The following is a 27,170-nucleotide window of genomic DNA, read 5'->3' on the forward strand; positions in this document are numbered from 1 at the left end:
AAACAAACAGCCGATATAAATCTGTATAATCTCATTTTAATCTGAATTTGATTTAATAGACCTCTGGTAAAGCAATAATTTAATGGCGTATCCTGACCTCTGACGGAGGCGAGTCACGAATCGGCAAATGTAATAAATTCTACGATTGAGTCGTTATTTCATTGAAAGTGAACGTTATATGAATATTGACTTAAAATACCTGTACACTGCAGACTAAACAGTTGACCGACCATTGACCCAGTGATTAGCAAAAACAAATGAAAGAAAATCTTCTTTCCAAACTATTTTCAGTCGATTTGTTCCCAGCTGAATACCTGTATCTTCATGATATGCGTACTAATAATTTTCATACTGATTTATGAGCCCAAACGAACTATCGGCCCACTAAAAGTTTGCGGTGTGGCACTCTTAGTAAGTGCAGGATACAGCAATTTGGATACTGGGCAAATTTGTAATATCTCAAACTGTGTTTATAACTCAGTCACGGTTCGCCTCTTGACGTATTTCAGATTAGTTTATTAGAACGACGAAATTTATTATCAACGAAATTAATCAACTAAAGAATTTGCATGCTACGTTGTATCATCAACATCTTAGACACCAATATGTAATCAATCTTGTTATTAATTCTACAAAAATTTGTGACAAATTAAAAATGGCTTATGTTTAACTGATCACCAGATATAGTAACAAACAGCAGACAAAAATAGTAAATGATCACCAAAATGAAACTCGCATTTTAATGTAAAACTATCACCAAAGTTTTAACACTTTGCTATCCTATTTAAGTGAAATTACTCCAAAATAAATCATGCGTAAGCCAAAAATAGTAAATGATCACCAAAATTAAACCACCATTTTAAAATAAGATAAAAAGTCGTGGTGGCCTAGTGGGCAAAGAACCAACCTCTCGAGTATGAGGGCGCGGGTTCGATTCCAGGTCAGGCAAGTACCAATGCAACTTTTCTAAGTTTGTATGTACTTTCTAAGTATATCTTAGACGCCAATGACTGTGTTTCGGATGGCACGTTAAACTGTAGGTCCCAGCTGTCATTGGACATCCTTGGCAGTCGTTACGGGTAGTCAGAAGCCAGTAAAGTCTGACACCAGTCTAACCAAGGGGTATTGGGTTGCCCGGGTAACTGGGTTGAGGGGGTCAGATAGGGCAGTCGCTCCTTGTAAAGCACTGGTACTCAGCTACATCCGGTTAGACTGGAAGCCGACCCCAACGTAGTTTGGGAAAAAGGCTCGGAGGATGCATTTTAAAATAAGATTATAACCAAAGTTTTTAAATTCTGCTATCCTATTTAGGCAAAATGAGTCCAAAAAAATCATTGTTATCCCAAAAGTAGTAAATGATCACCAAAAGTAGTAAATGATCATCAAAAAAGTTTTTACATCTTGCTATCCTGTTTAAGTAAACTGACTCCAAAAAAATAAGTTCGGCCTGATAAAATAAATGTTATAACATTATGGGGACCCTTTTCCTGCACTAGCGTGGAAAATTGTCTATTGCATGCCTCTAAACAGTGCGATAAGAGTGTATTGAGAAACACATTCTTCTTCTTCTTTCTCCTGCCCTGTTCCCAATTTTACTTGGCGTCGGCGTAATATGTCATTTTCTTCCATTTTCCCCTGTCACTCGTCATACTGACACTCACGCATGCATTGCAAGCCGGACACATAACTTAATATGGCATCATAATACTTTATTTGGTAATAAGCCTACATTTTATGGCAATCACAGTGACTTATTTAGGCAAAAATAATACATTAATTTGGTCGTCAAGAGTTGGTGATCATTTACTAAATTTGGTGGTCGAATACAATTTAAAGTGAAGTCGTGACTAAAATAGCTGGTACAATTACATTTTTAGACTTTATTTTTCTGGTGTTCAGTAGATATTTCTGGTTGCAAAACTTAGGGTATCAAAGCATTTTATGGTGGTCATTATATTTGTTCCCATTAAAAATTACTGTAACAAAGAAAAACCTAATAAAACAAGTGAAATCTTTTGCTTTTTCTGAATAAATGTTCACTGGAGTTCCGTGGCTATTAAAGTGACAATTTCACAAAAGAAAATAGATAAAATGGAACTTAAGAATTACAGATAAGAAATCTTACACCCATTACATCGTGTAATGTGTTAAGAAAATGAAATAAAAGTTTCATGTAATGGCTAGCACGCACTTGGCAGTTTCACAATAATTCATTCAATTGTTTGAAACTAAATTGCCGTACATATTACATTAGCCAATAATAAAGTGGACCAATTTCATACTTATATAAGTAATTGAATTTACAAGATGAGCTCCAATTTTAATTTTTGTTACAGATTTAAACATTGCTTTTGTTATTATTATTTTGCCACCAAAATACACCAAATGTATGAATTTTGAGTTTTTTTTCTTTGAATTCAAAAACACAAAATTTTAAAAGAAAAAATATTTACAAAAAACATCCTTTTGTACCTTTTGGAAGTTAAGTCATTTATTAAAACCATCACCGAACCAAAAATCAAACGATAGACTGTCGAACAGTTTTCTAACTCAAGACGTCTTAATTACATTTCTACATAACTGCGTATTTGTAGTCCGTTATTCATATTTCCAATAGGCTTGAGAACAAGTGTTACTGTCGTGTAAGCATGACAAAGGTTGATTAATTGCTGGACGACCAACCTGCTGACTGACAACATATGACTGACAACGTGACTGATGACGACTGAACGTGTTTGGGAGTGTCAGGCTATTTCCGGACAGCTAATGCGTGAGTGTAGCAAAAAATGTGGTAAGGTTTCCTTGTATGGAGCATGATCAAGTAGAGCTGATCAGGATCTTGGAGTTTTTGCTGTCACTTACAGTTGCGAGCAAGTAAAACATTTGAAAGGACTTGAAGTTGCAGGAACTAAAAATACAAGTCTAACAAAACAACTGACAAAAATGTATGAATAGCAGAAGATAATTCAAATACAAATAAAATATTACAATGAAAGGCAGATAAGGCATTAACAGATTATACTTTTACACGTAGAAACATAACTTGCTAAGTCAATAGAGAAACACGAACACCAAATGACATAACAACGTTCAAAGATAGCGTTACTACTGTAAATTATCTTAAACATCTGCCAACAATAAACATAGTGTGAGAATCTCCGCACACATTACGAACACGCATACTCGTGAGCGAAAGTCTAAGGGGCATTACGTAAAATTTTAGGCGGAGCTAAGTAGGTAATGTGTATAATATTATAATTTAACCAATTCATACATAATATTATAGAGGACAGTAAAAGTTTGATGATAAAAGAGGAGAACGACAAGAACGGAAATATGGGTGACGTGGTGCAAAGAGAACTGGCAAAAAATTGAGGACCAGGTACAGTTCTCAGAGAATGGGGGTGAAAACACAGGGAAGCAACGAAACGAAACAAGAAATAATGACTAAAATAATTCAGATTTCATTAGATAGAGAAATGTAACTCTAAAGCAGTCATATGGTTTTTGTTTCAGTGACAATAAACACCACCTAGAAACAAAATTTGGCAAGGCTCAGTAGATTAGTGTGAAGGCTACGATAAAATAGTACTCGTTGGATGCAATTCTTATTGTTGGATCGTCAAGCCTTTGATGGTACTAAATGACTAGTGGCCTTACTACAAAAACTTTAAACAGTGTTTTACACTTGTCTAAAAAAAATGTGGCTCCAAAATGAACCTTATGTCAACGTCATAATTTGACATTTTTTTAGACAAGTCTTAAACTGACGTTAAAAAGTTTTTGTGGTAAGACGGTAGATGTTTAAGCATAACAAAACTGAATTGCGTTAGAACCGTTTAGTTGTCATTTGTATAATGCTTGAAATAACTGCGGTGCTAAATTGAATGTTCTTATTTATTTTAAAGGAGCATGGAATCATATTTTATAATGTTACAAATATTGTGCATCAAAGTAGATCGTGAAGCCATAAGACTAAAATCCATGAAAATTCAACGATTCCATGTAAAATATTTTTAGTCAAAATCATCATGCCATGGGAATTCACAATAAAAGCAGAAAAGAAAAATAGCATAAATCCCAAGAGATCACTGACCATCACAAGACTATTACTTCCTAGCAGACAAATATCAACCGTATCATTTACAAGATTGAGTCGACTTTGACTCGAGATAAAAAATTGCATATAAAAGCTGCAGAACAAGACAGGTGCGTGAAAACGAAAGTTGTTCTCTTCCTGCTCACCCGTTCGCCTCGACTTCAAACCAGGTATGGGTATAACTATTTAGACTTTGATATGCAAGGACGTTACCGATACAGTAGAAAAGATCAATGATAAAAAAGTAAGGAAAAGCAACATTGCTGATAATACAATAGATGGAGTCACGATTAAAATGTTAATGATGATGTATTACTTGAAAGTGAATTATGAATGGAATCCTGACACTTGTTGCATATTCATTCATGCAAATATTAAAATGTTTGTTTATTTTTTTCATCAGGTAATGAGTATTTCTTAAATAACCGTCGGACTCAATATTGTTTTTATGTTAATTGGTACTGAAAAGTAAACCAGCCGAATTGTACAGTGTATTTCATAAGGTCGATTAACATTCGCGTAATAATGCGAATCGGAAATCGTAAGTACCGATACCCAAAAAGTAAGACCACTATAATGTTGCAATCTGGACAAGTAACTGCAGATAAGCAATTAAGAGTAAACAATCAAAACATTGAACAAATATAAAAAAGACATAAAGCAGGAAACATATCAGGTTGATGTTATAATGTTATGATACAGCACGAGCCGTATGAAAGGAAGAGTTGGGAGTTCGAATCAACTACTTTCACTGAACAGACGCTAAAAAGTGAAACTGGAATCGCCGTAGGCAACGGAATGCTGGCTAACCGTGATAATGATGACGTAAAAATTATAAAGAATTGTTAAATATGTGCAGCTGTGGAAAGTTTTGTAGCATAGTGAGTTTACTATTTTCGAGTTTAATGCGATGTTATTACTGTTCTTAACAAGGCGGAACATAATGTAAATAGCCCAAGAGATAAAGAAGGGGGATCGTGACATACAACACTCATTATGTCCTCATAGTAAACTTGCAAGCTGTGTTTAATGCAAGTGTCTATACCACTTTAAAAACTTGATTGTAGAGCATAAACGCTTATAGCAAAAAGTCGTCAATACATACATTAAAATTGCAAAAATGAACTAAAATGAAACAGCTGCTGACGATAAGTTTGGAGGTCGTCCAGTTAACGTAATGAGGGAAAGGGAAGGACGTAAGGATATAATTACAGCACATCATGCAATTCGAGAACCTCGATTTGAAAATCAGCAAGCTGTTAAGCAAAACGCAAATGACCTAATATTCGATTTAGTTGCTGAAGATCGGATCGTTCTTATTATATTCCACGAATTTGGTATAAAATGGAACGTAATTACCAATATCTCGATACTAAAATCGAAATGAAGGTTGAACTTTGCAAAGAGGTCGGAGTTAACGAAATGTCAATTGGCTGGAACGTTGTTTGCACTACACACAGATTTTCGTGAGATTGATGTTGATCAAACATTTGGCAATAACGCAGATTATGAGTAACTTAGTAATTATGTAGTTTGTTTTAATCTGAGAGATTTAGTACGATTTGCAGGGTCATGTCCGAAATCGAGTCACGATGCTAAAACAAATGAGAATGGGTGTGAAGAATTACAACAGGAACATTGTTACGTTAACTGCGTGTATGTACAGACACGATTTAAGCCCTTGTAGGGAACTTTACTGCTTGGCACAAATTACGCAAAACCTGCAATATTGTGGACACGAATTTCGAATATCTCACTTGTTAAATTCATATCCTTATTTCTTTATTTAAATAAGGTATTCTTGTATCAGATTTTTAAGTTACTCAGCTTATTTGCCACAATGCGTTTTGAAATTAATCATGTCATTATTGCAAATCAGACAGTTCGAGGAATGAAAGGACTTTGATGTCTTAAGGATTTGATCTTAAAAATGCAAATCATTCCGTGGGTCGATATTTTGTAAAGGGTATTTCGATTGCAGCTTGTCCTGCAAATGAACAATCACTGTCTGATATTTTTGTAAGCTTACCAAAAGAATATATGATTATACCTTTGTGTGAGAAAATACAATTGTAATGTATTTTAAATCATTGTTCGGGCATTGTATCTCTTGATTTACCTACTTTCCGAGCGTAGCTGTCTCGTAATTTAAAAATAATATCGGCCAGGCGGATGTAGGGTGCCTTTGAGTGTTTTTAATTTCAAGGACACCACGAATACCAACTGTTCCCACGTTAAAAGGGCATTTGGGACTCGTCGTCGTTTTAATCGTCTTTTGTTTTTTGGGGTTTCCTTTATTTAGGCATGTAAATTACATTGTACTCTTCATTCTTAAAAGTGAGTGTGTTTGCTTGGTATAAAATTCAAATCTTGATTAAGACATTTTGGTACCTTTAACTTTTTATGCAAAGCTGTCAAAGCTAACATTCACATTGCAGTATCGAGTTATCATTACCAAATCATACAACTCATTAAAACAAATTAACTTACTAATATCAAGCGTTAATAACGTAACGCTGTCAATTATTACCACATCTATGGAGTAAGTCAAATTAATACACAAAACAATCGTTCTTATCGTACAGAAGGCTTGCTTAACCATGTTCATATCAAATACTCGTAAGGCACGTAATACTTAACCTAGGTGTTGCATTAACGATGCAAATCTATCATCCTCTGCAAGACTTAGCATGGAGCAAGATACCTACATCATTAGTTTCAAACGCACGACAATCTAATCTTCAATTACTACCAAGAGTGACCTTTCTAACGCGCAATTATATTGCACGCAACTAAATATCAAGCGTACAAGTGACAAGTGTGTGCTTTCGTAACTCTGGCTCGCAATCTTACGTCATTTCACTTTTAACAGCCTTATTTAAATGTCAAATATTGACCCATGACACGCACACCGCCACTTGTCTTATTATCCGTCAAAATTCCGAAGACTAGCCTAAGTTCCTTTGAGTAAAGGTAATGAATGTCATTTGATTTGATAGCGTTAGCTAGATTTTGCAATATCGTTCAGTGTGTGATGAAGTGTACAGTTATTTCATTGTGTTACAAATATGGCCGCTTGCGATTGTAATCTGAAATTAACGAAGCTTCATTGATGTAGTTAAACAAATGTTATGTATCTTGTTTATTGTTGGTTTGGATCATTCGATAACGGTTATGAAATTGGCATGTAAGAGGCTGTTACACGCGAAATTAACAATGGAAGATGAGGCAAATGCTGTAATAGTGATGTTACTACACACGCTGATAATATTAAGGGATTTTAAGATCTAATGAATTATAATTGCGTTTAATTTGATGGCAATGATAAACTTTTAGTACATCTATTCAAAATACAAATCAAACTTAATGAACTTTTTGTTTTGGACGATATTAATGCTGATAAAACTGATTTAGCTTATAATAAAATAAGTCCAATGAACAAAGATACCGGCACACTAAAGAAAGCAGAAAGATTAAGTAAAAACAGCACATATCATTGTTTATCTTTCTCCTAACAACAAGATTTCACTTTCATTAGATACGTATGAAGTATGTCGTGTCCGTAGGATCGTTGAACGTCACGCGGATCGTGATCCCTGCACAATTAAAGTGTCTAAAACAATTACTATCATGGAAAGATGATGGGAGAAATGGTGGTTATGTAAAACGTCATAGGAATTTCTTTGGAGATGTTACTTGAAACAATAGTCAGATATTTTCCGTATTGTGATGAGAGATACTTTTTTTTTAATAGATGTAAAAATAACACCAGAATTTAAATTGAATATAAAATTCATCACAGATTAATTCACTCAAGGTTTTTGAGCAACCTATCAAACGAAAACAAAATCTATCAAAAATATTTTTGCTAATATCTTGTGCAACGTATCAAAGTGTTGTACCGCATATTAATATGCTGGTGTTAATTTTTGTCGTAAAATCAACGACTAGACAGACAGCTGGGTTGGCCAATAGCGAGTGTCAGGTGTTGCGACAGAGCATGCGCCGACCACTGTAGGCCGTAATAAGGACACTGCTGTATATTGATACACAATCGACCAATGATTAGAGTGTTTTGATACAGCGGTGTGACACGAATGTCTTGAATGGTAAGCATTAGTTGAGAGAGGAATCTGGGATAGAATAATTTATGGAGGAATTCGACGCGTTATTAATATTGAGAAATCAAAACAGTGTACTTGGAAAGGTAAGTAAACCTAAAATAGAAACCGAAAGTTATTGAGACGACCTTGAAAGAAAAGCAAGGTAAGTTGCTAAATTCTTCAAAAACTAAACACCGAAATACCAAATTCATAAACTTACAACATGAATGGAATAATTTCCATCTTTAAAATCATACCGACTTGAAAGAAACGCACGAAATAGAATCACAGGTGACCTTGAACTACTTTTGAGTTGCATTCATTTCTTAATTTCGGTACGGTTCTGTGAGCCTTGATATTAAAAGCGAAATATGGAGTCAGTCAGATTCGTGACTTCATTGTACGAATGCACTTGCAAAATGTTAGAGTAATGGAAATCAAGCGTCAGAATGTCCAGTGATGGCAGATGATAAAATTGTTAAGATTAAAAAGGGTAAGGTTAGCTCTGATGATCTAGAAATTTCTATAGACCAAGGATTTGAAAAGGTTAAAGAATGTTTTAAAAATGAACACAATATAAGGAAAAAATTTACACACGTGTAAGGTTTGAATAAAATCGCAGTTGTTGTAAAGGTAAAAGAAATAAGAAAAGACACCATTCAAATGTCTTTTACAAAAAGTCTGGACAATCTGCATCATCATTATTAAGATTACGTTTTGTACAACGAAGCAAAAATTTCAATGAACCGTTCAGTTTCAATCATTTGCTGAACTGGACCTGTTAAGGTCAATATGGCCCTCCCACGGCTGTGTCAGATCAACGCCCTAAGACATATCCGGCAATACTGAGGTTAATACAATCATTCGCACTCCGATTGAAGACGTGACTGCATTCGATGCAAAATATTTAACAAAGAATTGAATTTGGACGGACTCTTTAGGGAATCAATACCTCTTGTTCATGAGACAGAAAAATGGCCCTTGAATGACTCGTTACAGCTAAAAACTTTACACGAATTGATCCTTTACCGAGTACTATTGACTTTTAAAATGTTGTTATTTCTTTGTGTATTTCCAAAGTATATAATTGAATTTCACAAAATCACGCGCTCCATCTTGGTTACCAATACTCTCTGTTACAGAAATGCTTGTAAGCTTCGATAAATCACTTGCAATTTGACATTGCACAGCGATAAGGTCAAAAGTGTACGCGACCAGATGTTTCCGGACAATTTGCTATGCTGTAACTTATTGTTAGTCATCGGTCACGATCGCGATCAATGGGTCAGAGTTGATCGTACAACGATTGACGGACCAACAGACGTTGCGAAAAGACTCCACTTGAGTAATGTTTGTTTTGCAAAGACTTTGGCATTAAATGTGCCTAAATGGCAAGCGTTTCTTGAGAAATTCTAACCATAATGGATAAATGAAATTCTAGTCAATTCATTTACTTACTAAGTTTTGCGAAATGTAGGAATGAAGCCTAGACCTGTCATTAAGGTGTCAAGAAATTAAAACCTATGCAAAACCTTGCGATAGTCTGCGGTTTCTTTCCATTTACGATTACATAATTAGTTAACTATGGCGTAACTGAAGAAACAACGGAATTCTACGATAGAATCGCAGTCTGTATTCGCCCATTGTTGATTTGTTGCACCGATTCTACATACAGATACAATCAAACATAAAGAACCGACTATGATTGGGAAAAAGGGAAAATATACTCCTAGCCACAACCACAGGAATCAATAGAAAAATCTATCAATAACAACAATGTTTTGATTGAATGTGGCATTCATGATTCCAGGCTTTCACTGTCAACCGCAGATATTATATCCGCGAAAGCTTTAATAAAAACTATAAATGGAGGCATGGCATCGAACAAACAACATTGTGAGAGTCAATCGAGACACTATTGTGTGGCTGTTACGTCACTAGACAATCAAAGACATTTCAATACAATGCTACTGAATTTAGTGCACGCATGAATGTTATCTGTTCTCAGTTGTCGATGGATATCGAAATAGCGATGGTATCGTTTGTAATGTTGAAGCTAAATGAAACTTAGTAAGTGTCGTAATCAGTATATAGTACGGCAAGTTCTCACGTCCTTAATAACAGTAAGCAGTCGGAAACGGTTACAAAAACGTAACCAAAGACAAAGGAAAGGAAAACGTAATAACACGCGGAACAACTATGGAAGACAGTAATCTTTAAGTTGCAAATTGAGTTAATTAATTCAAAATTGTAATGGTTGTGTAAGACAAAATGATGTTACTACATTTTAGGTGCTTTCACAGCGAGCGCTAACCATAATTGTTTAGTACTCACGAATGTACAACATCCAAGACAAACTGTTGAAAGCAAAATTGACAGAACAGAAACTGTTATTCATTGAGAAAGATATACGTATTTTCACAGTATGAAACAGCACTTTAAAGAACAATTTAAAGAAACAGCTCTAACAGCCATAAGTGGACACACGTAAAGTCACGTGAAGTCCTAATTTGTGGAAAGTCATAGATTTCACTTTGACAATTTGTTATAATGGTTTCTTCTATGATCTGTCATTTACCAATGCTATTATGGTAGTGACTGTGTGAACTGAGCCGTGAACATTACTTACATCGGCTCGACGACCTCGTGATTGATGCATAGAAAGTTTAAATACCAATTTGGGTATCGCTCGCCTATTATGATTTGATTGGCCGCTCATTAGCCTTTGATACAATGGCAGGAAACGGTTCAGGTGTCTATAAATTACTAGAGGTTGCAGTTTTAGGTATTCTTAAGAAATATTTTGTTTCATAGAATAAGTCAGACTTTAACACCCGTATTTATAAAGAAGTAAAAGTAAGTACTTGAGTAAAAGTAATTACTTAAGTAACGATTTGTCTTCTATAGTTAAGTAATTGCTCAAACTTAGAATTGTCAAAAGTTAGAATTCTCAGCCAAGTAATAGTCACCATTTCCTTTACTAAAGCACTACTTTGACGTTATTTGAATAAAAAATGGACACTTTGGATAGTATCGAAGCGGTTTTTGCTGTTGTAGACAATATAGATGATAATAAATTAGAGGAGATAGAAGTTGCTGAACCTAGAAATCCCAAAGTTTACTTTCGTGATGTGGATCCATTTCATGACTATTCGGAAGATTGTTTTAAAAAGAGATTTCGTTTCACCAAAAGTGTTGTGAGACATGTTATTTTACCGAGAATTGAAGACACTTTACAATCAGAGACACAAAGAGGGCTTCCTTTAACTCCACTGTGTCAGTTGCTAACTGCTTTACGTTTTTATGCCACTGGAAGCTTTCAGATTGTATGTGGAGATATCATGCATATTTCTCAATCGACAGTGTGTAATATAGTGAAGAGAGTTAGTAGAGCATTGGCATTGCTAATGCCAGATTTTATTAAGTTTCCTGCAAATTTGAGGAAAACTAAGGATGATTTCGAAAACCTTGGTTGCATTGGCAGAGCACCTGGACTAAAAAATATTGTAGGAGCAATCGATTGCACCCACATTAAAATCACCAAGCCTAGAGGTATTCTTCATACAGAGCAGTACCGGAACAGAAAAGGATATTTTTCATTGAATGTGCAAGTAGTTGGTGGCCCTAATTTGATGATATATGATATAGTAGTACGTTGGGCTGGCAGTACACATGATAGCCGAATTTAAAGAAACTCGCGCTTAAATATAAGGTTATGCAATAATGAAATTGGTGGGGTGTTACTTGCTGATGGAGGATATCCTTGCACTAGGTAGGTAAATAATAGTATACCTAGTAATATTTTAACAATAATATAGGTAATAAACAATAAAACTAAAACTGTATGAAACTGTTTTAAGCTTTCACGGTTTGAACTTTAAACTAATATTGTTATTACTTACTCAAAATAAAAAAAAAACAATCATGGAAGATATCCCATAACAATATTAGTTTATAACTGTATGAATACTATGTCGACTATTACTTAAGCATTTGCTCAAGTAAGTAACGTGTGTTACTCAACTATAGAATGAGATTTTGTATTTAAGAATTCTAACCATAAGTAATGACTTAATTAAGAAATTACTTAGCAACAAGTAATTACTTCTTTATAAATACGGGTGTTAGTATGTATTTGAAATACTTAGTGTCAGAACACATAAAACACAGATATTACGTAATTACGTAAGACATAGCATAATTTTTGTTACTTGTCTATTTTTTGGAAATATATACATGATTTGTTTGCTTATGCGAGTCGACTTTATTATTCAAATACAAAGCAAAAGGTGAGGAAACGTACAAGCTTATTTCAACAGCGAGTGCAACCTCACGTTTGTTACCTCTTCAGAATAGTACCACATATGTTTACTTTACCTGACGAAACTCTTTGAAAACATCATCATGTATGCAAAGTCAATATCATAAACCATAGTATGCCTATGACATGAAACATTCAAAATTATGTAAAGACCCATTAAAGTATTATATTATGCAACTGACATAATAAGTGAGAAGAGATTGGCGACCAATAATAGCAAAGGAGAACAAGGACTCCCACAGGGTAACATTTTGGGTCCTACATCATTTCACTCGCTCAACATCACCTGCATTACCTTTATTTTCCTTCATTAACAATACTTATCCCTGATTTTCTTTGCATTAAATACTAACTTACCTTATAAAGTTTATCCTTTTGATACCACACATCTTCCTCTTCCTCAACGGGTGCTGCGAACGCCTGCGTTAGGTCGTCGCGGGAACGCGAAAGTATTCGACGTCGTGACACCATTTCGCTACCCACAGCCGCCTCGAACGGAACTAGGCTGAAACAAGAAGATACAAGACCATTAGATATTGGTTCAAAATACTACATATTAGGAAGTAGGTAAAAAGTCCAGAGACTTGAAATATAAACATTCATAAAGCAGCGCATGATAAAACTAAAGTTGATTCAGATGCAACTGAAAGTCATTGTGCATAGCCAGTAAATATATCGTTTCTTATTGTAAATATGAATGTATGGTATGAATATAATAAATCAACTAACGTCCACAGTTCTACATGATTGACTTGCAACAACACATGCAATCCTATCGGAATTTGTGTTCAACCGGAACTATGTAATTAGGTACATTTTCGACACAATGAAGACTATTTATATCAACACGTAACACAATATTATGATTATATCTATAGCAAATGATACAATTGTTGAACTTTCTATAGAAGATTAAACTTATACATAAGATTGTTATGAAACAAAAGGCGAGGCGAAAGCTTCTATTGACACCAATGTTTGTGAAGGTTTTCGTTTCATTGATGTTATTCATCGTTAATGACATCGTATTAGGAATAGGCGAGGCTTGTTTTAGACTCTACACACATTTTTAATATACGTAAACCGATTTATGATCTTGAAACATGTGAACGACATACTCTAATGATAACTTTATTTATATATCTTGTTGTTCTAATATACACGCACATTCATTATATCAGTTTCTGTTTTCAAATCAATTATATTGTCTACATTTAACACGACATCAAATTCAACCTCATATCATTCAAAGATGTCTCCTCCAATATTTATACCTATCCAATGATCAGTTTCCCTACTATTTATCTCCCAAACATTTCCATCTACTAAACTACGTACATAAGCCTAATTTCTCCAACCACACAAGCAAACATCTTATCGCTGGCTCTTAGTAGTACACAAAGCGTCGGTCCGTTGCTTCCTTCCGACAGCGAACAATGTATGGCATTGGATTCGACATTGGGGATCGTTTGCCGTGTCTAACGATCGCCGCCGACTGTTCCTCCCATTCATTTGATACCCACTGTGTTTGTTTTAGTTGGTTTTCGTGTTTATATTTTGGTTTGTCTTATATTTTAGCTACTGATGCTGTTTCATTGAATGGTTTATTAATTACATCCAACTCAAACTCAAAATATTTATTAGTAATAGGAGCAATGTTTGCACATCTAAGTATTGTCAAGTTCTGTTTAACCAAAGTTTTAGCATGTCAAATTGAACACTTAACGGAGTTCATTATACCTCTATATATGATAGCTATGTAGTTATTTTGAATTTGAATATCAAAAGAAGTAGACTATTCAGTGTAAATCATAAAATGTCTTATTTAATGTTCACCGATCAATTTGAAGATCTTCTAAATCGAACATGGGCCTATTGAAATTAAATCTTATGTGGGCACTTTCTTTATTTTATGGTAAGCCATGGATAAATCCATTGAATAGACCGCAGACACCAAGCCCATTAATTTCAATTGATAGAAAGTGGAAAGTACTTTTATTCACGCGATTTTCTCCAAAGCCAAAGTTATTAAACCTAAGTCGAGGAAAATTATCATTTGATGCTATGTTTAGTTTTTCTATTCAATGTGATACCACTATTATTTCATCTAATTTGTTTGTACTTATTTTTATTTTATTGATCTTGTAATATTATAATCATTAATTATTGCACCATCTTCAGGAAGCTGTTTCTTCTTATCGTTTAAAAGCATTTTCAGGTATAAATGAATTCCTTTCGCTTATTCACTCACAGGAACTTACGTAAATACTTTAAGTAGTGAACTTTTAACTATCCTTTTAACGCATTTAAGATTTTTGCCACAAAGGCGCCGAGAGTAAAGACTGGGCGTCAGTAGGTCAGTAATACTTTCACACTTGATTTACTTTGCTCTAAATAATGTATTGCAAGCCTGTTACGACACCCGATCGCGATACGTTTAGATCTACCGATACAGCGATATGAAATACGCAACAGCATGGAAAGATTCATGTTATCGATTCGTGTCGCTAGAAATCTAGAACATTTCGCCATGATATTTATTTCATTCCTCTGCTATTATTTGTTACTTACGTACAGTTCAATACAGCTGTTTCTAAATGGTATTTTGCTCAGTAATAGAAAAACAAAACGCAATTGTTTAAAAGTACGATGACGTTCGATATTGAAGTGACAATGTCAGTTGTTTATTAATCAACCAGTTAAACGGTTGAAGAGTTTTTTTTACTAGAACCATATGTTCTACGAGCAGTCATTGATTGATTCAAGTTGCTTATAAAAATAAATAAAAACGTTGTTATTGTCCAAATTCTAAATAATTACTGTTTCTGATGTTACGCACGCACTTTAGCATACCTGTGATGTTGTTGGTCTTGTCGCGTGTTCGATTCGCTGTACTTGAGAGTACAAGCATAAAAACATTCATATTTATATTTTATCCCTCCTCAATTTGGCAATACTTTCATAATATTTTGTTTAAGAACTTTAAAGTTAACTACATACGTTAGAATCCTTTTTTATAATTGTAACCTAATGTTACTCATCTTTGCATTAAAATAAACTTTAATTTCCATCTCAAATCTTTACTTTGACATATTCCCACGACCAGGTGAAGTACACGGCCATTGCGATTGTCTGACATAATACATCGTAAAGGATGATCATAAAACGGTGCACCTGTACGTCACAGGACCCGTTTATAGCTGGCTGACCCATATACAGGGGTGAACGCTTCGAGACGAGTGCTGTGATCGGGTGCTTGTCGATAGCGAATCGATAGTTCGTTCGTGAACATTTTATTTGAATAGGTGTTGATCGGATTTACATGATCGAATGATATATGACTTGTTGTGTCTATGTCAATTTTGTTTGAAGTGGTATTTGAAGAGAAATCTTATTTAAAAAAATGTGTAAATACTAATCAAGCAATTGACGAAACACTTAATAACTTTCTGTTGACATGATTGCAGTCATTGTAATAACATGTGCGTGCGTTTTTATGTTTCATTTAAAAATTGACATTTCACGTAAGCAAAAATTAGACGTGGTCAATTACAAAGCGTTAGGTAACTATGTGATTGTGTATAGTAAATTAAAATTGTAATATTTAAATGGCATGATTAGCTACTAGCTACTCGTTTTCCGCATTCCGAAGTACCAAAATTAGAGTAATTACTGACAGATAAGTTGTTCGATATAAGTTATGGTGTAAGAAAAAAATAATTTGTTTTTATAGTGTCGATGTTTGCGTCATTCGCTATCGATATGTCGATTGTCGATAGCTATTGAGTCCCGCTAGGCCCATAGAGCTAGTCATTACGGGAGTCTCTTAGCGGAACGGGTTTACACTTTTATTTTCTTTTTACATACGTGAAGGCATCCCCGGGCAGGCGCTATTGCTACGGTACATTTAGGGTTGTACACCAGTTGTGTTTGTAGATTTAAATACTTTTTATTGTAATCAGCATTATCTTAAAAATGAGGATAATTTTAATAATCGCAAATGAGAATTTGTTTGATAAATGAGTATAAGAATTACTCAGGTTGTTCAGATAAGAATTATATTAGCAAACTAGCTTTTTTAGAATTACTTAACAAAATTTATGAAAAGGGCAACGGATAAGAGAGTTATCAAATCTATTTTCATAACATCGAAAAACACTTAAATACAACAGAAACCTGCATGTCGAAATCAATAACTTACAAAAACAAAAATAGTCTAAGTTCAAAAAATATCGAAAGACGCTTTTCAGTTACAAAAAGTTAAAGAAAGCTGAAGCTTAATCATTTATCCGTTTATAAATCTTAAATATTTAAATAATATATTAAAATTAAAGGAGGTGCTCAGCCAACCCTGGACAAACATCTGGATAGCACGCGCCACGATATAATCGCTTGATAGTTTGTTGCCTCGCGACTGTAATTGTAGTTTATGAGACAAATGTGATGCTTGCTTTTATTTTACTCTGAGTTTATTGATCGGGGAGGAGAAAATCTCATTTGATTTGATGATACAGATTTAATAAGTGACAGAACAAAAAATAAATAATTAGAAGTGTTATATTATTTTGTGTTTGTTGGAGAATGCATGATTGCAAAGAACTGTGGTCACACCTCGATTTAATTTGCTCTAAATATTAATATTTTCCATTTATGGAGTAAATGTATGTTTTGGCGGCACCTATAGCTAAATATGGTATTTCCATTAAATAAAATATAAGTTTAATACAAATATTTATTTATGCATTATTCTAGAATATTTATATTTACATACTAAACCATATTAAGGTAAAAATTAGGTCATAGTTTCTGACTTTTAAAAAGTATTGGTATGTTAGGTTTTACACTACACTTTATTACAGTTACAAAAACATTACAAAATGTACTGTTAAAAATTCAATAGAAATTGTGTAGCTCGCATTCTTCTCAACTGTTTACCAAGTCAAATGACAAACGTGGTCGCGATTCTAATTACATGTTACTATTATGTGTTTAGAAGACAAAAACGAACATCTTAACTAACAAACATACATCTTCACTTACCTACACCCTTATACCTACAAGTTAGAGTTGAAAATCCTTTGAAACCTGGTCCTTGGAACTTGGTCCTTTCGTCACCGTAAATTTTAAAAGGTTCGCCCCTATTGTCGATTGGATGCGTTCCATTTTTAAGACACGTTCTTTGACAAAACATATTTTTTCGCAATCTGTTTCGAGAACATCTTGGTAGGTCGAGCGGTTATTAAGAGTTGCTAAACATCTCATCTTGTTACTAATTAGTAAATTGATTATGTACTGAGGAGCATCCATAAACTTGAAAATATTACAAATAACCAATTTAATCATTTTTAAGCAAGGTTTCTAAAGGTTAATAAATTAATCTTAGTCAAAGCCACAGTTTAGGTTTAAGTTTATCTAGCAATTATAACTATGTATGTACTTAGTGTAGGCAATTCCTATTGCATCTACAAAGGCTCTTGCCAAGTTTCTATTCAAACCTGTTGCTAAGATTACAACAGTTTACATAACAATTAATATTACTTTAGTGACGTAACTATCAACTAATGGCCTTTCTTAGTCACATCCTACCTATGTTTAGTTCTCTACTTTAATATCTTACATGTGTATAAGTAAGCCTATATATATCCCTACTAATATTATAAATGCGAAAGTAACTCTGTCTGTCTGTTACGCTTTTACGTCTAAACCACTGAACTGATTATAATAAAATTTGGTACAGAGATAGAGTTGACCTTGCGAAAGAACATAGGATAGTTTGTATTCCGGACTTTTGAAGAATTCTCTTGGAAGCGTGATATAACCGAATTCTACGCGGGCGAAGCCGCGGGTGGAAGCTAGTTTATAAATAAAATAAATAAACAAAGTCAATATTTTTGTCCCGTTGGTATTTTAGATTCTGGTCCTTCAGTCCGACTTTGATGAAATAAGGACCATATTCCCATCTATTGGAAATTGATCATGTTGCTCGTCCTTTAGGTACCTATCTATTAGGAATTGTTCAAAGAAGAATGAATTTAATTTATAACTACGTTTGCATAACAACTGGCGATCTATCATCTCGCATTTGACTTCTAATTGCATCTGCGAGTACACGACATAAATTAACTAGCAATTAAAATGATAACTTTCTCTCACGCACATAAGTAGTAGGACATTCATCTTTTATTTATTTTTTCGTGTCAAAAGATTTGTAGGCATTCTACAAATCTTTTTGAAATATTCATTAGATTCTACATTGAGAATTTTCTTACTTTCATAGTATTCGAAGCACGACAATATGTTTATAAAATAAACCTCGCTCATATTTGGAATTTCCAACAATACATTCCTAAAATACAGAATCATCAATAAAAAAAAAAAGTAACTAAGAAGAAAATTCTCCTTCACTTTTAACTGTCAATAATGCATTTCGCGACACCGATTAATATTCCGCTCATCAAGAGAAAACCGCTAAGCACGATACTCGACTATCGATAGAAACGACTCAATTTCAATGTCACAGCATATCGATACTATAGTCGATTACGTATCGATTTGCGTGGGCGCCTACCTGTTAGAAACGGCAGGCTATCTAACTGAATACAAAGAGATTCACGCCCACTGACGTTGATAAACAAATAGTTATATACTTAAGTACCTATAAAATATTTCGGAAGTCACTTTATGTTTTGTAGAAGAAGAGGATTTTTATTTTGCTAAATATTGGACGATTATTTGCATAAAGAAAGGCAAGTTTTGGCATTATGATATTAAACATTATGAAATTGTCCTCAAACGAATAAAGAATTTATATTATGGAGTTAGAGTCAGCCCCATTTTATTATACTACCAGATGGCTATGTACTTCTAAGTGGTGAGGTAACTGACCTTTATTTTGTCCTATTGCATCTACAAAACATTCTATCTCTCTATCATAAACCATCAAACTATCATTAAATCACCGATACTTTTATTGGGTCCACTCATAGCCCTAAGCAAACGTCAAAATGCACCCAATAAATCATATCACAATAAATTGCTCCATCGACCCACAAAATTATTTTAATCGATCATATTTATAACGACAATACATTTTATCGATACTTATATGTTGGCCGTTGGACAGCCCAACGTTGCGCAAGGTAAGAACTCCTGGTTACGTTATGTTATGGTTATCCAATCTGTGTCACAATTTGGGCGGTCGAGAATGATCGGTAACGTGTCAAACATATATTCGGACACGCTGTCTGGTTTGCGATATGTTCGAACATGGTGTTGGAGTGTTGTATGCAAATATTGAGATGAGATTATTTTGAGATGGTAATTTGACGTGTGTTGGTTGATTTGAAGGTGGAAAACTTATTAAACTTGCTGGCTGTTCCCGCTATCTAGAGCCCCTATCTTGGGTTCTAGATAGAACATATTGTGTACTAAAATTCTGATCGTTTTGGTCTGAAAGCGGGAGAGACAGTGTTACTATCGCATTTAGGTATATGTTATTAGCAAGCTGTATAGATTTACAGTGTGTTCAGTTATACACAACTTTTGCAAGCAATTTAAAGGACATCGACATGAAATAAAGAGAAACACACTAAAATCATACCTTTCAATATCCCCAAAACAGAACACCCACAATTTTAAACTTAGCGTTTACTTCCAATAAACCAACGACCAAGTAATTACCAAGACATCAAGACCCAAGCTTGTAGGTAAGTAACCTTTTGACGTATTTAAAATGACTGCCTTTGCATAGCCCACACAGTTACGTAATGCAAAGGTCATATACTAAGTGTGGGAGTACCAGTAATGTGGCGTTAGTAATAGTTTTAATACCCGGTCATTATTTTATTGTAGTCTTGGATTGAAAAAATGGTAGGTAGGTACTTACTTTGGATGATGGTTGAATTAGGTTAGAAAACTTATCTTAACTAAGTGAGAGCGGGACTCGCCCACGAAGGGTCTTAGTAATCAACATAGAACAAAAATGAGTAAAAACGGTTTGTTATATTTACTTTATTCTAGTTTTCAGTGTTAATAGTTATAATGCCAACAGAAATACATCATCTGTTAAAATTTCAATAGTCTTACTATCATGGATCATGAGATAAGGCCTAGCGACAAACGGACAAGAAAGGGTAAAACAGCTTAGGACTCTAAAAAGTAATTTGACATAAGATACATAGAGTAGTTCTTTAAAAGCTATTCAAGATGCCCATATTTTGAACCATGGCAACAATATGAATGAAAACCTTTTTCATCTCTATGAATGACAGTAACCTAACCTAACACCTACACTAACACCGATAAAGGAATCTTTTTCATACAAAAAACAGTAAAAAGCACGAAATAAGGCAAAAACCATGCATGTACAAAATCGCCCACTTCTTTTTGCCATTCAATTTTTATCCCTATGACAAGGTGATAAAACACACAATGGTTTGGCAAATTTTCGTGATGTTATCTTTAAAAGTGTAGCCGAAATGTCGTCTAGACGCGTCTATCTAGGTACTTAAAGTAGCCTAGGTAGAAACAATTATCGGACTCCTTATGATCTTGTCTAAGTGTTAAGTCAAAAAGGGGAACTAGACTACAATGAAAATGTAATAAAACTAAACATAGCAATATTGCGGTTTCCTTATTGCTCTGGGTTTTGATGCAATCGTGCAGAAAAAGAAATTTTATATTTATAAAAGAAACTTTACTTTAGAAGATTCTCATATAACAAAAAAAAACAGATCACTATTCCTCATATATCGATTCCATTCTCTATATATCTCTGGCTATAGTAGTCAATGTTAATGACATTTTAGAGCCAAAATAGGCCTGTTTTGTATCCTAAAATAAGCCTGTTCTTAACTCATCCGCGAAAACACCCGTTACATTATGATGTAACAATACAAAAAAAAAATCGCTTATCGCGGACCGCAGATCGCTTATTAAATCGCAATATCTCAGCAATAAAATAAAACGGCAGACGCACGTTCGCAACGGTACAGAACAAGTCATATCGTTTTACTTCTTAGAGCATCGAAACTACCGGAGTCGCTATGGGCCCAACAAGTGAAAAAGTCTACCAATATACATAGTTAAGTAGGGTAAGTCATCGAGGCTGTGGGATTGTTCGAAAGAGATACCGCGGCCCTGGTAAACAGGATTCCAGCAGGAACATGGTGGGGTTTAGTTAGTAAGAGTCTGACACTTATCACCATTTGGTGGTTATTTGATGATTTCCCATCAAAAAGTGAAGCTCTATAAGGTTTGGTAGAGGGGAAGATACGGCAATGGCGTCTCCGGTCGGTTACAACCTCTAAGTTTGCTTCGCATGACTAATGTGCTGCGTACTAAGGATTCCGTTCACCCCTCACAGGTTATGGTGATAGTGACCTATGAACGGTTTTTTCTTTGGGATTTTCAGAAACGTGCTTTGGGTGCAAATTGTGATGATTTGAAGTAAAAAGTATTGTATGTTGAGGGGAATTCATGTACCTACTGAAAAAAATAGTAACATAGGGGCCCAAACTATGTTATGCCGAAGTAGTTTAGCAGGAAAAGAAGAAGAGCTGTCCTAATTAGCAGCATATTTATCTAGGAAAACTTAATTTTTTATCCGGGTGCGCGGTTTCTTTCCCATAGGACACGGGTAAAAACGCAGGCAGTAGCTAGTATTTTATATCTCGCGGTAATCAGGGATACATAAAACTGACATGGAACAGGTGTGCAATACTAAAACAATTCCACTTACAGAGTTAATCTGCCGTTACCATCAGATCACATACCGCGGTTTGCAAATTTTATGCGTGATCCGTTTCTGGCCTAAATGCGGTGTACCCAATTATTTCAAACTGCCTTTTGTTTTATATTTAGATTATAATAGAAGTGGAAATGTCAAGGTTGTTTATTTTTGAGAACATGAATAATGTAGGTAACATTTTAGTTGTTTCGGAACCAGCTGCTATTAGGTATATTGTTACTCGTAATAATGAAAACAATATTGAAACAGAGAAGAGTATCGAGAATGAGCTATAGTGTTACTGAACGACATAAAAATGAATGAGAAGTTAAAAAGATCTAATAAGCATCGTAAGCAAAATGAGTATCATTTTGTAATAATATGTGACATGAGATGAAGTCAGGCAGAGAATTATGGAAAAAGAAGACCAGCTAAGCCAACTCTAAACATAGGTAAAAAGCTAAGACTTTAGGATTGAAGGACTTCCTCACAATCTACTTACGAACATTCCACAAACAGTCAAACAATGTAAATTCTCATATGTAGGTACAAAGATTTTGATAACACTCGACACAGTTTAGTGACCACTACTCAGATCTATGATAGGTACTTTAATCTTAATGGTTTCTAACAATAATACTAAGCGGTCAGGAGTGAACTGTGTCAGTGGGTTTAAGATAACTGCTGGCCAGTTTTTGTATGCAGATAATGATTTGTTATCAGTTACTTACTCATTTTCTAGCACTTGCATAGTTTTATCGAAAGTTGTAGAAAAAGTCTAAATATCCATCTCATTTTATTCTTCAACTTTATAATGGCGCTTGAGCTAAATGTTGTTTCTCGACAAATTTTGTTTTTTTTCCATTTTCAGAGATTTCCAAACACTATTGGAATTTAGGTGTAACAACCTGTGTAGTTACGCTATTCAATAGATCAAACATTAACTATCTATATCCGCTTCTAAGACACACATATGAATTTACAACAAATATGTGTAAGTAATGTAAAAATTCGTACATTTCCGCTCCGTTTTAACAACACTATTTCTACATAAGGCAGACTAAGTGTGCGACTGTACCCAACGTTGCATTCACGCAATCTACAATTAAACCTAGGCCCAAAGTTACTTCTGCCTAAAAAGGACATTGCGCAAAATTGTATTTTTTATCGTACATGGTCGTGAGAACTGCTGGTATATGGAATTAAGCAGTTTTGAAGTATAAATCAATGTTTATTTTTAGATTTCAAATAACCTAAACCACTGGTGATATTATGTAAGGTAGAATTCTGCATTACCAAGTTGGTAAACGAAACTAAATATTGTTCATATAGGGATATAATCTAGGTAAATAAATACAAATTATGGTAAGTAGATTTATAAGTCCTCTGCGAAAAAGAAGCTGTTAAGCTGTACATAATAATTGCTAATTAGAATTTGCTAATAAATATTTTGAGTTTGAATACATTTAGTAGGTAATTTAGTTTGAACTTGGCTTGGCTACGCTACCAAGTAAAAGAAAGAGTTACGAGATGCATAAGCCGTCGTTCTATTTTGGTCAGTTTCCGTTAAATAAAGGGCTTTCATATTATTATGTCGTGTATATTATTTATATACAAACCATAAATCTGTCTTCGCAATACTTAACAAATAACCGTTAATGCCGCATTTGACATTTACATCCCATGAAGTTGCGTAATTATCGACGTCAAATTCTCAGTGAATAAATATAATAGCTGATGGATGAGTCGCGATTCATGCTTAACCTTTCGATTCGGCTTATGAAATAGATATATTTCCGGTGCATATAGTGAAACCAGTTTGTTTGATATTTATGATTAGAAGAATTGAACATGGCAGATGGTTCGTCCTCAAAACATAGTAGGTAATTAGGTGATGATGATGACACAAGAAATAGTTTTAGTTTCTTAATGGGATTCGAAAATCAACAGTTTGTTGTATTTTCTATGTTTTGTCATTGAATCGATTCAAAATAATGCACACTGACCAAACAGTAAACGGCCGACAGTTGACCCGATGCATGGTTGTTTTTTTTTTAAGATTTCTTGATCCTAATCAGTAAGTTTTCAGTCGGTCTGAAACCCGGTAAATACCTGATGTTTGTTATTTGTAACGTGACTACTACCATACACCTTCATACTGATGTATGAGCTCAAACAAACTATCGGCCCACGAAAAATTTGCAAAGATATACGGATTATACCAAATCATTAATGAAGAAAAAAATCATGACATTCTGAGTTTCCTATACTTACATTTCTGTGTTTGAGTTTTACTTAATTTTCACACAAAAGCAAAAGTTAGCATACAATAAGTAAATAAACAAATGAAACTGCTCATTAATCACAGGTGGAAGCGGTTAAGTAAGTAATTGCCACACGTCAATTACACAATTATCTAACATAGTAGGCATTAAGATATCTCTAAACGTGCTAATACGATAAATGTTTGTCTGTTTGATTGTACTTAGATTTATCGGATATTGTGAATTAACGATATAAATATAAAAATCAGTACAGTTTTACAAGTAGTCATTTTAACAACAAAAAACACCACTAATTCCTACATGTGGAAAAATAGAGAAAGTATATGAAAAAAAAATTACTCTTATTTTACGCAGGCTATAGAGGCAATAGGCTACACAGTGGGTTCACCATAATATGCGTATCTTTAAAAAATAGACCTATATAATTGCAAATCATAAATTATGAGTTTTGTGAGTGCTATAAGTAAAGTTACTTAGCGCCTTCTACAAAACCCTTATTTTTAGATAATTATAATTCCTTCTAAATCAAGTGGAGACAGTGTCTAAAGTTAGTTAATCCAATGCTTACATAGAGCGTGGGTTAATAAAAATGAGACGGCGATTGTTACAACATATTGTGAGAACAATTTTTTATGAAGGAAACATCTTGTATTAGCTTTGAAGTGTCAATCTTTTGCTGTTTTTTCTTTTTAATTCAGAAAATTGCAAAAGTAATTTGTTAATTGTTTATTGCGCTTTCAATTTTAAGTACATACTTCTTGTTCTTTAACAAAAATTGACGTTAGGTTTATAAGTCATGCGTGATGTAAAAGTGTTGAAGTAAAACGTTTTATTACTAATTTTATAGGCGGAAAATGAAGAAATTGACGCTAATTAAGCGCTTTAATTACTTTACAATACTTGCTTATGCATAAAAGTATTGTGGGGTTTTTACCGTAAAAGTAAAAACAGCGTAGGAGACTTAACAGTTGTCAATAAGAAGGAAATGCTTTATTTGGAAAACAAATGACTATTGACCTTTTCGAATTTTAATTAAAACAATAATGATCTGACATCATATATCACACACGTTATCTAAAGAATTAATTGTTTCAATCAAAGATGATGCCGATTTAGGTGAAATATTTTTTTCCACAGAAATAAGCTTAATGACTCTATGCAAATCACAGAAGGCCTTAACATTCAGAATCTCATCATTTTTCATTCGAGTTTTAAATCTTTTAAAATAAATGAGTGTTTTGAATAAATCACTTAACAAGTCATTGTAACAAGGTTTTTCTATAAATTAATCAGCCTATGGTACAGCCGCCGGGCAAAGTGGTTTCACCTTAATTCAAATTAATTTGAGGAATAAATTGAGCTACTCCTCAGTTCATAAAAATACATTGTATTTAAACAACGTCGACCAATCTTTACAACATTTGGATTTACCAAAAACCTTGAGATTTTAGGATACAGTTGGAAAATTGTAGTTAAACATATTTTAGGGCATATAGTCCATATATTCAAAGTTAAATTGTAATTTTAAGTACCTTTGAAAATTATACAACGCATATAAAAATAAATGCAACAATAATACTACTAAATGAATATCGTAATTGTGGGTATACATTGATATCAATTTTTGTGATAATAATCACACTCTGATTGACAGCTCAAACAGCCAACTACTTACTGTTACGCTACCGTGAAAGTAAAAGCGAAATTTTATAAAAACTGTTTACGTATGCTCAAGTATTTTCATTTTATTAAAAGCGTAATTTGTTTGCACAAATGTATCAAAGGATTTTAATTTGATTATGGCACCATAGAAAACTATAAAATGCTTTTCAGGAAAAGAAAACTAAGCAAAATCTAGTAACACATAAACTTCAATTTAATTGATAAACAAGTATTGTAGATAAATAAATAAACTCTATTCTAAGATTAATTATTTGGTGCATAATATATTGCGATAACTCTTTTACAATTAGTATTGAATTCGTGTATAACTGGTTTTTTGTATATTATTTGTAGTACAAATCACGTGACAATGACGTGAGAAACCAAACAAGTTTATGAACAACGTGATGAATACACAAAACTAATAATATAATCAATACATTTTTAAACAAGAATATTTAAATTTTATTTCGACAATAATATCATATTTATGTATAATTTCTTTTCTCTTTTTTTCTACCTTAGGATTGCAAGACCACCCACTGTGTAACTTTGTTTTATACTTTATTGTACATATAAGACAATTTTTTTTTAATATTTACGAAGATATGACTTTATAGAAAATACTTTCAAACGTCATTTCATATCAATTAATCAAAACATAGGACTAGGCATTAATTAAAGCTAATAAGTATAGGATATTGCTTATTAAAATTGTTACGACAACCTTGTCTACGGCAAAAGAATGTAGAGAAAGTTTCACAGCATTTGCGGTCTATGAGCTCAAGAGGAAATATTTTTATTATTTTTTACTCAATCAATAAAGTTGTAAAAACACTTGTTTAAAAACACGCCTTCTATTCACCACAATACACGTCAATCGATACCTCATTACGATATTTGCATACTGTTAGAATAGGTGCTAATTAGTATTGCTAATTTCATATAATGCATAATCATTATCATAATCATT

The 27,170-nt window shown here is 33.7% G+C and overlaps 1 protein-coding gene and 1 pseudogene across 5 annotated transcripts in view; one reads left to right on the forward strand and one right to left on the reverse strand.

The window, feature by feature from the left end:
* LOC110372922 (uncharacterized) overlaps nucleotides 1-27,170 on the reverse strand; it is a 161,160-nt gene that overhangs the window by 61,446 nt on the left and 72,544 nt on the right. For all 5 annotated transcript variants that reach the window (XR_010278175.1, XM_064043652.1, XM_021329948.3 and 2 more), the window contains one exon: nucleotides 12,881-13,028. Coding sequence is in view for 4 of the 5 variants with exons in the window: in XM_064043652.1 (XP_063899722.1) it covers nucleotides 12,881-13,028 (148 nt within the window). In the remaining variant the exon portion in view is untranslated. The remainder of the gene's footprint in view (nucleotides 1-12,880; nucleotides 13,029-27,170) is intronic.
* On the forward strand, nucleotides 11,211-11,978 carry LOC135119141 (putative nuclease HARBI1; annotated as a pseudogene).

This window comes from Helicoverpa armigera, chromosome 3 (genome assembly GCF_030705265.1).
Source record: "Helicoverpa armigera isolate CAAS_96S chromosome 3, ASM3070526v1, whole genome shotgun sequence".
NCBI classification, from domain to species: Eukaryota; Metazoa; Arthropoda; class Insecta; order Lepidoptera; family Noctuidae; genus Helicoverpa; species Helicoverpa armigera.